Source organism: Calidris pugnax, unplaced genomic scaffold, assembly GCF_001431845.1.
Source record: "Calidris pugnax isolate Ruff unplaced genomic scaffold, ASM143184v1 scaffold178, whole genome shotgun sequence".
In the NCBI taxonomy this organism is placed as follows: Eukaryota; Metazoa; Chordata; class Aves; order Charadriiformes; family Scolopacidae; genus Calidris; species Calidris pugnax.
Window position 1 is genome coordinate 857363 of NW_015090986.1, and position 16290 is coordinate 873652.

Below are 16290 nucleotides of genomic sequence, written 5' to 3' on the forward strand. Positions count from 1 at the left end.
CCCGCCTCCCCCGTTGGGTGGATAGGATGGTTTTTGCCTTGCAATAACATTTTTTTCTTAAGTTGCATTTTGCTCTCTTCAGGGTTTCCCATATGATGTATTTCTAACCACAAGCCCTCCTGGAATTTTTTTGCTTCTTTGTGGCAAGTGGTAGAAGGCTTCTGTATAAGATGCCCCTGGTGGCAAGAATTTGGACTAATTTTGAGGACAAGCTCACCCCAGCCCTCCAGCATTTTGGTGTCTGGATTACTTGGCCAAAGCAAAAATCTCAAGCTGTCCCATCCTCCATGTGCCACTTGCTTATCTTGTTTGCATTTTCTTTGTCTCTGTTTTTTACAGATTCTTACATTGCCTCTAATACAACCTGCTAGTTTCTCACTTAAAAGGTGAACCGACCTGAATGCCTTTGAGATGATTAATTTTAACATATTTTGGCTGTTTTAAATGTATAAATTGAGTGTTCCCATTTATTTGTTATAGTTATTTAATTTCTAAGTTTCTATGGATATACCAGTCATTACGAACAAAAAGTGGAAAAAAACAGCAAATGTATCTTTTTAGGACATGCTAGGTGGTAACGCAGACATCAGGCGTTTAATGCGATATGTGAAGGGACTGGGTCTGCTTTACTGTGTTCAAACATGACTTGGTTGCACTTTGCAAATTAGTTATTCTGTCATGTCAAATCTTAATATAAGAGAAAATGGTGAGGTGATTTTTTTTGATAGGGAAATGTATTTCTGAAAAGACATAGTCTAACAGTCTGCTTTAGTGGGCAGGAAGGTGCCTTTTTTTTTTCTTCTGTTATAATCTCCTGTATTTATTGGACCTATTCTTCTTTAAAAGAGGTTATCCATGATAATGGTTCTAGCAGGTGAGCCTAATTTTTGCAATCTTTATGCAGACATGGCTACTATATAATCTTTAGTAGAAATAGTAACTTTGTAGCATCTGCAGATCATCTGGTTTACAGGCGATACTCTCTGAACCTTTTAAAAGCAGGTTTAATTTATTGTGCTATGGACAGAGATTTGATGCTGATTTTTTTTTAAAAAAAATCTTCTCTGACAGAGGTGGTTCCCAGATCCCTTCTTCATCATCTCATGTATTACTTTTTCTTTTTTAGAAAAGTTTGTAAGCTAGTCTGCATTTTTTGTTGCACATGGTGGAAAGGTGAAGCTTCCATCAGACTTCACATTTTTTGTTAAAGCTACTGAATTGCACAGAAAGAGTAGACTTTTTGAAATGTATTTTAGTCTAATTCAGTTCTCTTTAAAGCCAAAGTATTATGGTAAACTTCACTGGGAACATAGTTAGGCTCATTTGAAGATTTTTATTTTTTTGAATTCCAGTCTAAATGTACAGTATTGGATTTCTGCCTTTTCAGAGGGAAGATCATAGTGTGCATTGCATAGTATTAGTTTGTGACCTCTAATGTAAACTATTTTGTAGTTTATAGAATGAGTTGTCATTCATGCTTTTCTTCTTATGTTCTTCCTCCAAGGCAAAGAGGAAAAAGCAAGCAGCTCCAGAAAAGCCCGTAAAGAAACAAAAGACCGGTGAAAGTTCAAAAGGCGCAGCTTCTTCTAAGCAAAGCAGTAACAGAGATGAGAATATGTTTCAGGTAAAATTGATGACTCTTAGAGCCTGCTTAAGGTAACACGTTACATCATTCAGTGTAAATTTTACAAGGTGGTGTGAATATCTTGACAGCATGGTGCTTGGTCTCCTGAAGCCGTCACCAGAGGGGATTACGACAGTAGCATGCAGATGAGATACTCTGAAAAAGCATTGTCAGGTTTCCGCAGAGTAAAAGAATCTGAGTTGTAGCAGTTGATCTAACCCTCATATAGTTGTTAACGGTAACTCTTGGAGTAGTAATGTTGTCTGTAAATATAGCACTTACCATGAGTATATTGTAAATATGCAATCAGGACTACGTCTACGTGGAAATGTTTTTAATCAGGGCTCTTGAAGGAAAGGTTATTGGAAACCAAAGTATGGACTCTTCATTCCTATTTAACTAGGTCAAGGGCAGCTTGGCTCCTGTATTATAAAACAGTGTCTTGGAATAAGTTTTGGTTGTTCTTTTGTTTTACAATGGATGTTTTTCTCACTGAACACCCCAAAAGATTGTAATTTTTTACTTTGTCCTTGTTTTTAAAAGGGGATGGATATATGTTTTTCAGTAGCAAGATGCATTTGTGAATTCAGGGTATTGCAGTTCCTGGGCTTAGCCGAGGCAGTAGCAGTGTGTGCTGAAAGCTGTGCAAGAATATATGTAGCTCAGAATTAGCTTTTTTAGGGGTGTGGCTCAAGACTTAATAAATGTCTCTGACTAGTTGGCTGGAAAGGAACTTAAATTCTGAGAGAGACTTTGATTCTTAAGCTTGTGAAAGGGTATGGGAAAGCCTAATAAGGTGGCCCCGACGCAGACTAAGGGAAAAGAAATGATTTTGGGCTGTAGCTGTGCAAAGTAATATGTCAAAAAAAAATTCTAGAAAGAAGACCTGTTTAACTGATCTGTAGTACAGAGCAGTTATTTTTAATGTACCAATTCACACTTTTGTCTTCATGTATAGTTGGGAGGGAGAGCTTTAATTGAAGGCAATGGCTGGACTTCCCACCAAAGGAAAAATATAATATTTTTAATTCTCCTGGGGCATCCTTTGAACTGTGTAGGAAAAATGAGATGGTGTATTCTACACCTAAGGAGGTGAAATGTAGTTAAAGCTTATATACAATTATTTTTTTTTAGTTCTATGCTGTGTTTGTAATAAGTTCAGAAATCCCAGTCTTGGGGAAAATGGTTAAAAATTTTATTGCTCCCCTGGTGCAAAAAAACCCCAAACCTGTTCCACGTAAAAGCAAAAGTATTTGCATGCTCTGGTTTCTTTCAACCTTTTTGACCGAAGATAATAAAAAGTTACTAAAAACAGACAGTATTCCTATTAGTCTGATAAGAACAAGATTCTTCCAGTGTTGAGTATAATACAGAAAAAATATTTGAATATCACCTTGACCTAAAACATCAGTGTTACTTAGTCTCTGCCTGCCTTTCAGTTAATCAACAACAAAATCTTTTTTAGATAGCTTATTGTGTTATGTGAAGTGAGGTTTTTTTCATGCTGCATCAGCTTACGTGCGTTAACTAAGATGCAGTGGTTTCAATGTAGAAATAGCACCATAGGTCTGCGGATACTTCCCCTCTCTCCCCTATACCCAGGAGAGCATGCTAGAAGATCTCTTTGTGTGTTAATTTTTTAGGTATGGTTTCGTTTTTTCTAGGACTATTAGTAATACTAAAAACTCTCATTTCTGATTTTCCATGGCAGTAAAATGATTTGTGGTGTGCAAGTGACTTTGCGGTATAATTTACAAGCGTGGCTTCAATTCATGGAAATCAGGCTGTAAAGCATTCATAGGATAGTCAGAAGTTCTGTGGTGTCCATATTGTGTGTGGGAGTGGCAGCAAATTATGTGAAACTTAGAGTCTTGTTGTTCTACACCCTCAGGCTGTGTTCTTAAAGTATACAGCTTCTCTTAATATAGAGCTCATTGTGACTGCTGTATTCAGAAGAATCTGCATTTTGAAAAAGATCTACATTTTATTATTTTTGTTTGAGACTCATGTCGGTGTAATGGTATTCTTGAAACTAATGATGAAGAATACTATAAATGTAAGTAGAAGGGAACTAATTCAGTATGGGACCAAGTGTATTTTATTTATTTACATGTTTTGCCCTTTTTAGGTTTTATAAGTAGGCTAGTATACTTTGGAATTAAATCATTTGGTTCAGTTGGGGTGCGGAAATTTATCCTACTCCCACTTGCAATGTATTACTAGAGGCCCTAAGGCCATTATTCATGTTCATGTGGAAGGGTTTAGTGTTGATACGTTGGATCCCCGTCTGTGGCTTCAAGCCAACGTGAGCTCTGCATCATGTACTTTGGTTAGTTTGACAAATCCTGTCATCTACCTATGCCTGGTTTGGATAAGGTTTGTTAACACTGTCAGGATGCAGTAATTAATGCACCCAGAATGGAACCATATTGCATGATCAGGCATTTCACTGAAATTGTTACTTCAAAAGTCATCCATCTGTGTGTTGTCCCTCTGCCCCCCGTCTCCTTTTTATTATTATGATTTTTTTTTAAAGTGTGAGTTGTATTTGCTTTTTCACTTAAGTAAGGTCTTTGGTTTCCCAGTGTATTGTCTTTATGTAGCATAAGCTTCTGAAAGAAGAAAAATATGTAAGTTTATGATGCTCTTGAAAGGTGGTTGGTTTAGCACATTAATTCTGAAACTTCAGTGGTCGTTGATGCTTTGCACAATCTGTTTGCTGTGTTGCAGATCTCACTGTCTACAGGACTCTATTGTGCACCATCTAATGTTATACATAGAGTTATTAGCTAAGAAAGAAGGATTTTTTTTTTCCTGTTTCTACTTCCACAGTGTGTATAGAGTTTAATCAAGACAAACTGGAAATAGGAGGAAAAATGGTGAAGAAGGTGCTTGCTGAAACTCATGCAGGAAGTCAGTTGCATAACTGTGAAAGGAACTGAGACACAGTTCAGTGCTTTTTATTCTAAGAAGCGGAAACCTGGAAATAATGCTTTTAATGTCTTCTAATTTATGTAATTCAGTACAATACTATAATCTAAAGAGCTGGAATATGTAATAAAATGTATATGAACTTGTGTATGAAGGTTGAACTGAAGTAACTACGCTGCTATAAATCAACACAACCCTTGGAAGACTACTGTGGTTATGGAGATACGAAGATGTCTTGTATTAGTGAAACTATTCTAGGACTATCAGCTTCTGTATTAAAAAAAGAATCGTTCAGAGATGATTCTGTGCCAGAATTGCAGGCAACTGAACATCAATTTACATAAATAGTTAAATCTGGATTTTGTTTGAGGCTTTTAACCTTAGATGTTAATTGAAACTGTACTTTGGAAGTCTATTTAAAGCTTTAGCAGTGGCAGCTTTTTCATAGAATTCAGCTAAACATTCAAGGTCTAATGTGAACATTCAGCTGAAGTCTAGACAGTGATGTAAAACCTAACTTAATTTAGCATTTTCATACAGAACTGTTTCCATAGACTTACTCATTGAGTAAATGTGAACTTTGCATTATTAGTCCTTGCCTTACTGTAGTTGGATTAAGACATGTAGTCTTATCCTTAAAATTCAAATCCTAAACCTTTTTACTGTATTTGCAGCTGTAATCTGTTATGTTGTATCAGATTTTATTTCTTAGAGAAAACCTGGAATTACTTGGTGATACAGTGGTATTCTTTGATAGCCCTGGAAAAAAAAAAGGTGTTGCAGAGTATTAGTACTTGAAGCTATTCTTAGAGGTGACCTTAAAAGTCACTGAAGCTTTAAAGGGTAAAACCAAGAAATGTTGTTCATGTAGGCTATTTCAGATATTCTTTGCCAGCAGTGCTGATGGACTTGGGCATGGTACGAAGTTTGGTCTGAAAGAACTAAACTACCGTGACATCAGAACTTATTTTTGAATGCTAAATTTGTAGTACTGTGAAAGTATTTAAGAAATAGTCAAAAATACTATCTTATAAACTGTAATATCTTGTTCATTTTAAAGAACACTTTGAAGTAGGAAAAGAACTGCATCAGACTGACAGTATCTAGAGATGTCCTAATTTTTTTTTTAAATCAATTTTAGAGTTAATTTAGCATGATTTACGTAAAAGGAAAAACTACTTAAAGCAAACATAAAGTATTCTTGTTTAAATTTCTCCTATTATAAATTAATTCTGTTTGGTGAAATAACAGCTATGACTTAAATATCTGTCATTGATTTTGGTTGATTGGAGAAATTTTCAACCTTTCTAGTCAGACTTCATGCTAGTAAGATGTGTTTGGGCCCATGTTAAATTGCACCAAAATGCAGGATGCCTAAACATAGGAAGTTGAGAACTGAAGATAACGTTTTATCAGGAAGGAATATTCTATTTAAAAATCTTTTACTTCAGAATCTGCTCTTTCTTCATAAAGTGTATTGAAAAGGTGCATACAGAATTCTAAGAAGTTCTTACATAAATTGTAAAAAATGTGTTTTTTATTATCTAATTTCTGATTCTCAGATTCACATTATACCTTGAATTTATGTGAACAGTAGTTTTTTATTGAATGTGGAAAGATCTTTAATGAGCCTAAATGTGTGGCATGATCCATAGTTGTCAGTGTGACCACTCCCCTTCAACCCCATTGCATCTCATTGGGTCATCTCCACCCCATCCCATTCCGCACACCCTCCGTACCTCCCCTGCTAAAAAAAGCACCCTCAGAATTCCGGTAAGACACTGTGGTGCAGAAATGGAACTCCAGCAGCATTTCATACTGTGCTACGTCCTGGTGAAGTTAAAGCATTCATGTGTTTGTTTGGAACACCTGGTGCAGTGAGACAGTCCTTTAACTACAGTTCCAATGAAGTGCCATGAGGACTTGGGAACAGGCATGGAACTGCTGGTGGCTAATTTTCATTTCCATCTGTATTTACTGTGTTTTAAAAAAGAGAAAAAAAAAAAGAACCAAATAAAAACTGCTCTAGAAATTGTGGTTATCTCATGTGGCTATCTAATTTGCTTTTTGTACGTATGGAATGGAATAAAATTTAGATTTGGGAGTAGAACTCCCTCTTCCCCTGTTTGTTTACAGCTGCTGCAAACTAAGATAGTTATATAGGATGCAAATTTTTTATTCAGAATGCAGTAAATTAGTGGCTTTTGTAAGAAATAAGTGTGTTAAGAATATAGGTATTTTTATTCTAGGAGAGCTACTTTTGCACTGAGCATTGAATGCTCAATTCGGTTTAAGTCGTTCATCCATTTATATTGTCATTACTTATTAGCCTACTGACTAGTCTGGATTAAGCTTTTGATCTAGTTTTTTCTGTGGTGTCTAAAATAAGCCACAGTGTGTGCAGTGTCACATGTCTGAGTCTGATACAGGGAAAAGTGAATGCTGTAATATGTAAAATACCTAAACAACCCTTATATGTGTTTTGACAGATTGGCAAAATGAGGTATGTCAGTGTTCGTGACTTTAAAGGAAAAGTCTTAATTGATATTAGAGAATATTGGATGGATCAAGAAGGTGAAATGAAGCCTGGCAGAAAAGGTATTGTTGTCATGTTATTTTGTATTAAAACATTGTCTGCAGTTTGCTGGAGAGCTTTCTGTATCAGATTTTTATACTTGTTTGCTACCTGATATTTTTAGAATAGTATTTTAATCTTTTAATGATTTATATATTAACAAATTATTAGTTTTATCTGTAGATTATAAACAAAAGCAAAGTGAGTTTGTTGGCCTAAATGCATCCTCCACCATTTATGGAAAGGAAGGCATCTAATACAAGCAAATTTGTATGGGGGTTGTAAACATAGCCACACTTTCCTCCCCTCCTCCATTAATTAACTTAATCAATGCAATTTCTTTCTTCTATTACAGTTGGATTTCTTATTTCAAAATTCACTGAAAAGATTTTAACTTACTCGTTTGTGATAAGATATTAATTTCTTTACTATGTCTTTCATTTTCTATCACATTTTAGATTAAAATAATTCAAACATTTAATGCAACTATTTTTGGAAAAAGCATGTCAAGATTTTAGTTCAGGTGAAAATACGTCAAGAGGTCAAGTGTTGGTACTGTGCTTCTAATCTGCAGCACAGCATTAGCTGTTGTACCTTTAATTGCCACTCCCATACCTGCTTTTTATGACATGCCTTCACTGAACCATTATCAGAACTTTGCCACCTGCAAGATGAGGGTGTGAGGACAGTTGTAGGGCTTTGCTTAATGTCATGTTGCTTCTGTCAGAAAAGCCTGCTTTTAATTGGTTTTCATATTGCACCAAGGAAAGAGGTAAGTATGAAACATTCTGCACTGGAGATTGAAGACATTTAATGTACAGTCTTACATTACAGTATGTAAGGTTTGTTACATTCTTTTGGTATGTCCAGGAACAACTCAGTAAATAGACATTTGGAAAGCTTGAGAAGTATTTTCAACATTTCATACATGATCACTGAGAATAGATTTGTATGAACAGGTGTAGTGGCACTATACAGGAAAATTTCTTGGTTTGGATTTGTTGCTGCTACTTAACAAAAAAGATTAGTCTAACGTCCAAGGACTTTAACCTGCTGTGTTTTCAAGTGCCAGTCAGAAGTATATGCAGGTTGAGTAGCAAACTGCAATGAGATTTGGAGAGTGGACTAAGTGACAAAAATTACACGATGTAGATAGAAATATCAGTGTGGCCAAAGGGTCTGAATTTTATTAGGATAAAATTGATAATAGTCTGATACAGTGTGTGAGTCGAACGTTCCATTGACCATAGATTAGGACATAGACATTAGATCCATAGATTAGGACAGCTCCTAATCTAAATGTCCTAAAACCAGTACAAGCAGTTGAAATTGAGTAATAGAAACCAAGAAAAACATACCTGTTTATGTTATTGTGTGAGATTGTTTCAAACAGCACATCTGAACTGCATGCAATCCTTCTGGTATGGGCTTCAAGGACATCTTGATGTTTGGTCCCCTGATAATGGTTAGCTGACCTGAGCTAACTCTTTTCAAAAGAAACCTGCCCTCTAAAGACTGGTGGAAAACTGCTCCATGCAGACTGCTCGCTGCTTAAAATTATGATGGTGCTCTGATAAGACTACAGGTAGAAGGAGAAAAAAGTGATGAGCCCCAAGAATGGAATTCAGAGTTTCACCTGTTTTCAGGTCCTGTTCCACCTGCAGGTAGAAAGCAATGAAGGAAGCCTGATCTCTGAGGGGGGAGAGTGGGGGTAAATAGTAGAATAGCCTGGCTGGAGAGAGTATCAGAGGTAGGCCTGTGAGTCTGTACTTGCGTAGAGTTGGCATAGAGATTGTAGGGGAAGAATGAGGAGACTACAGCACCAAGGAAACACGTGTCTGGACTCGAGCTGCAGGAAGTACAAATCTAGAACTGAGGAGATGGGTTGTGGGGCGCAGAATGATTATTGATTGTCACTAGAAACTATAGTGAACTTGAAGTGAAAAAATGACTTGTGTGTTGGTTTGTGAGTGCTAGGGAGTGGAATGGAGTATCTCCAAAATACTACTCACAGTATGTGTCGGATATAGTGCCTTCAAAAACAGGAGGGAAAAAACCCTATAATTACGATACTTTAAAAGTGCATAGAAGCTCAGTCCACAGAGGTGTGGCTTTTAGGAGCCAACGGGAATATGAATGATTTCCAACATCTCACTCAGGGCATTTTTGTTGCCTTCAGTCGAGGCCGGAGCTGTATTTCACTTCCTGTGTTTAGCCTAATACTTGTGAATGAATTTGTGACGCTGTACTCTTTTTCTTCGTAATTCAGACTTGTACGGAGATTAGCTGAAGTCTGAAGTTAAACAGAAGTGTTCCAAAGGAGGGGTTTCACTTTGTAACTGGGGTGGTTGTTGAAGTAGCTCAAGCATTAATAATTGTGACATAGACTTCATGTATGAAACGAGCTTTGATAGTAATAATGCAAGGTCTTGCATCACAATTTTCTTTTTGTCTGAAGTGTTTGTTTTTAATGCATTTCAGGTATTTCTTTAAATCCAGAACAGTGGAACCAGCTGAAGGAACAGATTTCTGATATTGATGATGCAGTAAGAAAACTGTAAAGACAGAGCCATACTGAAACTTTGATCACTTTAGTTGTTTTAAGCGGTCTTTTTACATTGGCTTTTGTTTTCTAAAATATTGTTTTCCAAGCTATTGTATATTTGGATTGCAAAACAATTTGTAAGATGAATACTTTTTTTATGTGCATTAAAAGTGTATTCTGAGTGAGGCTATTTGTGTATACTTTACTAAAAGGAAGTGTGTTGCTTTCACCACGTGGTGTAAAATAAACAAATCAAATAATATGTAAAGCTTACTTGTTTATGGCCTTTTGATTGGAGGTGTTAGCTGATAAGGCCACCTAATAGCTTTAGTCTTTTGTTGGTTTCAGCTTAGATAACAGTTAATAGGATTCTGAGGAGTTTTCTTAATTGTCACCATTTAATTTTTTCTTTTGTTTCATGATCTTTGGAATTGCCCTCACAGCTTTCTGCTTTAAGACTTGATACAAACAGTGAATACTTGGTAAAACACATTTTTGTAGATAATTTTAAATACTGTATTTGCTATTTTACCCTATTTATTCAGATGTAAACAGTCCTGAGTATATAGACTTTTTTGCATTACTTGCATGAAGTGTTATGCTAAACAATAACACTTGAACACAAGCCACGTGATATTTCTTCCCATTTTTCTATAGCTTGCTTGACTTAGAAAATACAGTTAGCCTTTTTCTTGGACCCTAGATTTTAGAATGTGATGCTTAAACTTTTACAGTAATAGACATATACCTCAGAGTGAGATAGTATTTAAAAGCTCCAAATGTGGTTATTAGTTAGGTACCCTTTTCAAGCTCTGTATAAAATTTGTTCTTGAACACATACTAACTAGTTACACTATAGAAAAGAACAGTTAGCTTGTCTTGTAGGACTTTTGTTCGTTTGAGAGGATTGTGTAAACAATGATGCTTAAACTAGGCTGTAACACAGGTCTTAACAGTCAAACAGGGTTAAAATTGCTTCAGCCAAAATGTCTGGCTATGATGCTTCTGCCCTGCCCGCACTGCCTGCCCAGACCTCTCAACTTGGCTTGCTTTGTGTGGCTTACCACGTGCACAGCGGTTTTATCTTTTGTACAGAAGATACTGAGCGCTTCTAGTGGAGCGCTGGTACGTAGGGGATCACGACTAGTGCACTTCACTTGTCAGCCATGGTTCTGTTCTCATAAGAGAGGCTTCTGTCCATGGGAAGCTCTATTAGAGTAGATGCTGTCCCAGTTGAAGGGCTTCTTGCTAGGTGTCACAAACAGTGGAATGGAAAAGGGAAAACACAGTATTTGAGTAGAACTTGGAGAGATAGGGGGCATTCCAGTACACAAGTTAATGGTGAAAGATCAAAGTTAGCTGACACATGGTAACTACTGCGGAATTGGAGAAGAGTTCATTTTCTGACTTAATTCAGTTAATCAAAGGAAGAAGATGAAGCAACTTCATGAAAATTGACATTTCAAGACTATGTAGTCCATGTAGAACTGAATTCGTTCAGCTGTAATTTTCCCATTTGATGTTAAAATTAATGTATTTTTAAAATTTTGTATAGATAAACAGGATTTACTATTTGCTTAATTTTGGAAAATCTTAATATAATTGTTTATATTGCAGACATGCATGGAAGTGCCATACACAGGCTATTGCTGTGCTGCAGAGTTAATAATTCAATGCAAATAGGTATTGAAGGGTGAGGAAAGGTGGCTTCATCAAATTAAATATATACTATTTAATTTAAATGTGGCAGATACCTCCACCTGCTTTTTAACTTAACCATTGTTGACGTAGTACAAATAAAGTTAAGATCTGTTTTTGTATACAAAGCTCAGAAAATCTGCTTGAGCATGGATAAAAAGGTGAAGATACGTTTTGTGGTAGCAGATGCATTTTTGGGCACAACATTCTTTTTTGAGTGACTCTCAGAGGCAAATAGGGATATTTGGACCAAATAGTATATATATTTAGTATCTGCTAAAATTCAGAGTAGTGTGAACGAAATAAATTGCTTCAGATCACTATTGACAGATTCTCAGTGGTTTGTATTTGTCGTATGTGTATAGATTTTTTTTGCTTTAAATCTGAAATTTTGCAACCAGATTTCGCCTATTTTACCTCAAAACTTTAATGTGGCTATTTTAAAGTGCATGATTATATTAGAGGGAATATTGGCCTCACTTAGATTACTGTGGTAGTAAGTCGTTGGATGGCAAGTGTGTACAGAGTATGATATAATTCTGTTCAGAAAGGTGGAGAATTAAATTAGTTCATTTGGGAGTAAGTGAAAAAGTCTTAATATAGTGATTAGTTCTCTTGTGGAAGCTGATGGTAGAAGTGTTGGAAGAAACTGGTATTTGTTAATCAAGAACTACTAGTTCCTATTTATAGATAACCCCCTTGCTGAATTCGTGGTGATAATTACTGGAGCTGTTTATCCCGTTTTACTTGATCAAACTTGGGGCAGTTTGATTTTACTTATCTTTTGTGTTTAAAAATAGTTTTCCATCTGCCAGTTATATTTCTGCCTGTAATAATGATAAAATACCATCTATTTTACCTGAGCCAATCTCAAGATCTGCATGAATGTCCTACAAAAAAGGGAACTAACTAGCTAACTGAACCAATCAGTTTCACAGATGAACACAAAATAGGATAAGCTGAATTGTGAGGGAATTCATTGCACCTCAGATGACTGATGTGCTTGTTACTTGATAAAAATTTGACATATTCAATGTTACTTTGAAATAAATAGTTGGTAGTGATTTGTCATGTAGTTGTCTATGGCTGTAGTCTTTCTAATTTGAGAAGAAAATTGATTTTTTATTTTTTTTAAGATTATTTTCTTGCAGACAAAATGGTAGTTAGGGTATGTACAGAAGTGTCCATGGAAGAAAATTGTGCATGTATGAAAAGGCTGTGTAATAAATAGGGGATAAAAACACTGCTTCCTTCCTCATTGAAGTGGTGAAAGATGCATTTGATTCTTCATGTTTATGCAGGGCATATTAGCAATATGTTTTATAAATTAAATTTAACAATGGAGTTTAGGAGGAAAAATACATCACAGAGCTGCCAAAGTACTACATGTGTGATAAATCAAGCTGTCATGTATGATGTTGCTCTTATGTAGAGATGTTCATACTGAAATTAAGCAAACGCAGTACTAAGTTTGATATTTCTGTTAAAGGAAACGCCCCAGTTAAGTACTACTTATGTGATCTGTTAGCAAAAAAAAATGGATGATTGTAATTCTGGTAACTCAAATGTCATATTGTTAACTGTGTGGAATGTTTCATGTTTTGCTCTGGTGGTATCTACTGCAGAGAGGCCACTGGAAATATGAGCCCTCCAACTGTAATTACCTTAATGTTCAAATAAAAAATAGTTAAATGACATACGTGTAACAACAGTTTGAACACTTGGAAATAAACAAAGACTTCTGTTGACATAGTGTTATTTTTAATAGAAATTTAGCTGCACTAAAATTTAGTTTTTCCCTAAATTGTTACGGAAACTGCTTTTTGTTTCTTGCAACTGTTGTAATATGGAAACTTGAAAACTTGAACGTCTTATACATGGTCCATGTTAATGGGTGGGGGATTGGTTGTGTAGCCCAAAGGGATAGAATTTTTTCATTAGGATAGAAGAACAAGCGTCATGTAAATATGGAAGCAGCAGATACAAGCACACTTTCAAACATCAGACAGAAGGAAAGTGCCTGGTAAGTTGCTACTGTTAAGAAAATGGCTGATGGTCTTTTCCAGTGGGGTTTCTTTTTGATCTGACGATAAATGTAACCATCGATTGGGCAGGAAAAAAAGTACCCAAATAGCTCACCAATTAATTTATTACCATTGTTCAGTTAGGTCAGTGTAGGCTTCTTCAGGAGGGATACCTGTTTTTCACATGCTTGCTGTGACTGGTTTGTAGGGAGAGGATTAACTGATTCTAGCTTTGAACCTAGCAGATTTTTCTTCAGGAGATTTTCATTAGTTTAGCAGTTTATAGCCACAGAAACAGAAATGACTGGCTCAAAGGGAAGAAATGAAGATTGGGGGGTTAATGGAGGGTCATTGTGTCCTCCCTCTTTCTCGTTTACTGGTGGGATTAATCTTTGACTGTAGCTCTGGTGACTGTATGGAAGAGCAATCTGATGGGCAGTGTTTTTCCTGTTGTGAATCAAGCCTGTGTGTCCCCTGCTCTGAACCTAATCTTGCAAGGTGAAAGTGTGAAAATACCTGCTGATGAACTGAAATAAATGGTCCTTGGCTGTAGTGATGTTTTATCAGGGAAGCTCAAATCGTGCTGTCTTGTGAGCTGAGGGGCATGCCATTAGTCATGAGGATAACTTAAAGGCAGAGAACTTGGTGGCAGCTTCATTTAACAAAAACGTTACATTTTTTTTTCTAAGATCTGCTTAATTTGGTTTTCCTTGTACTGCTTTTCGCTTTCAGTGAATCTGTATACACGTGATTGATGGGATGGTGAATGAGGTAGGAACTGGGGTTGGGTTGAGGACTCGGGTTCTTAAAAACCTTGTCCTTTGGAAGGAGGTGGGCTCTCAGTCCTAAAGGTGAACGGAGCTTGCTGTAAAACTGCGAAAGTTGGTGGAATTAACAGACTTCTTGGAAATCAGTAGGTAATGTTTGTAAGACTTAATGAGAAGAAGCTTTTGCACCTCCTTGTCAGCATGCCTAGTAGACTACTGTTAGTCATCAGTAGTCTTGGGCAGAAGTTAGTGAGGTAAAAACTCCTGAAGTAAAGGAGTGGTAAGATTTTACGTGACCCTGTGCTTGTGGTGTTATCTAAAGAACTGTTTCACACCTTGAGTTTAAATGTTTTATACTTCCACTAATGGGCTAATGTGTTGAAATGATTTTCAGGCTATTGAAAATAAAGCCTATTTCATCTTAGGAACAGAAAGACCTAAATTGTTCTGCTCACTAAAATATCACGCAATATGTCTGAGGGAGAGGTGAATGACATTGTCTATTAAGAACAAACTTGAGATTGATGCAGCCCTAAATAACTACTTGAAGTGGAAAGTTCTGTATTATACAGGAATAAAACTTTGCAGTCTGTGGTGTTGATTTTATCTGATCTTTATATTAAGAACAAACTTGAGATTGATGCAACCCTAACAATTAACTACTTGAAGTGGAAAATTCTGTGTTATACAGGAATAAAAGTTTTCAGTCTGTGGTGTTGATTTTATCTGATCTTTGAAGCTTTTTGCTAGCCATCTCAACATGAAATGGCTCTGGAGAGCTCTGCTGTCTCCTCTGCTTTCTGTTTGCCATCCCTTACTGAGATCTGCAGCTCCCTTTGCATTTCCTCTGTTACCTGTGTTCCGACTGGAAGTGTCCTTCCATGTCTTGGAACATGAGCTAACTTTATCACAAGACAAGAAATACTTTAACAATTGGGTGCTAATGATAGTTGGCAGATGTAGCTGCTAATACTAACACTGGCTAATTAATGGTCATGTGTTTTTATATATATATATTTTTTTTAGTGTTGTGATAAAATATTCTTGAAATAGTTGGATTACTGTTGCCAACGTGCATACTTCCCAAAGGAAGTAATTTTCTTCATACTAGTTTGGATTATTGTCTGCAGTGAAAGTACTGGACAAGTGCTTTTTCACCTGAAGTGATTATTAACAGCTTGGGAAATACCAGAGTGAGATGGTTCCTAGAGTAAAAATGAATAGAGTTATCACTTGGGAATCTGCATGCTATAATCCAAGGGTATTTGTGATTGCAATGGTTTGGTTAATGGAAAGAAAACTCAGTTGTTTGGGGAGCCTGAAAAGTCCCTAAAATGCTGTGTAGGACTTGAGTAGCGTTTATGATGATGTAAAGACTGCCCTTCTGCCTGTTCAAAGAAACCTTTGAAGAATATTTATTTACATATACTCTACTTTATCTTTTTTCTTTTTTTTTTTTTTTTTTTCCTTAGAGATTTGTCAGCTTATGTTAGATAGTCCTGTTTCAGTAATAGGGGAACTAGTCACCCTGATTTACTCTGAAACTGTGTAGGGAAAGTCTGTATCTTTTTCTCATTTTCACACAGTATCTATTATGTTACTATTCCATGGTAATGTTCCTTTTACCTATGAAACGAGTTTACAGTAAAACGTGGGAAAAGTTTGTGGCTTATATATTAAAATGTTTAGGAACAAACCTTTGGGCTTGGGGGACAGTTTTTTGTAAATAAGTTATCTAGGTATTTTCCTCACTCCTATAAATTTGTTTATGCCTTAGTATTTTAATTTTATGGCACTGTTTTGCAGGAAGCTGAAATGATTTTTTTCCTGTGGTCGTTAAAGAGTTTTGCAGCTCCTTATTTTTAACATGCTCCAGTTGCAGTTGTTGAAAATGGACTTGCAAGGTCATGGTTGGATGCATTTCTTACCAGACTTTGTTAGATTCCTATAAGGTTGTCCATCGGAGACTGTTTGCTCTGTAGTCTGAGCACCTGTTTAAAAGCGTGAGGAGTGTCTGCCAGGACTATAAAATTGCAAGCTTGTGATAAGCCATGTGAAAAGGTGAGGAGAGGGAAATGTGCAGCTAAAAAAATCAGCTGTTTTCTGAACTTTTTTCAGGACATGTT

The 16290-nt window shown here is 36.2% G+C and overlaps 1 protein-coding gene across 1 annotated transcript in view; it reads left to right on the forward strand.

The window, feature by feature from the left end:
- Positions 1-13121, forward strand: part of SUB1 (SUB1 homolog, transcriptional regulator) — a 15600-nt gene extending 2479 nt beyond the window's left edge. The window contains exons 3-5 of the mRNA XM_014953948.1: positions 1505-1624; positions 7045-7153; positions 9612-13121. Coding sequence (XP_014809434.1) covers positions 1505-1624; positions 7045-7153; positions 9612-9691 — 309 coding nt within the window. The 3' untranslated portion in view covers positions 9692-13121. The remainder of the gene's footprint in view (positions 1-1504; positions 1625-7044; positions 7154-9611) is intronic.
- The last annotated feature ends 3169 nt before the right edge of the window (positions 13122-16290 follow it).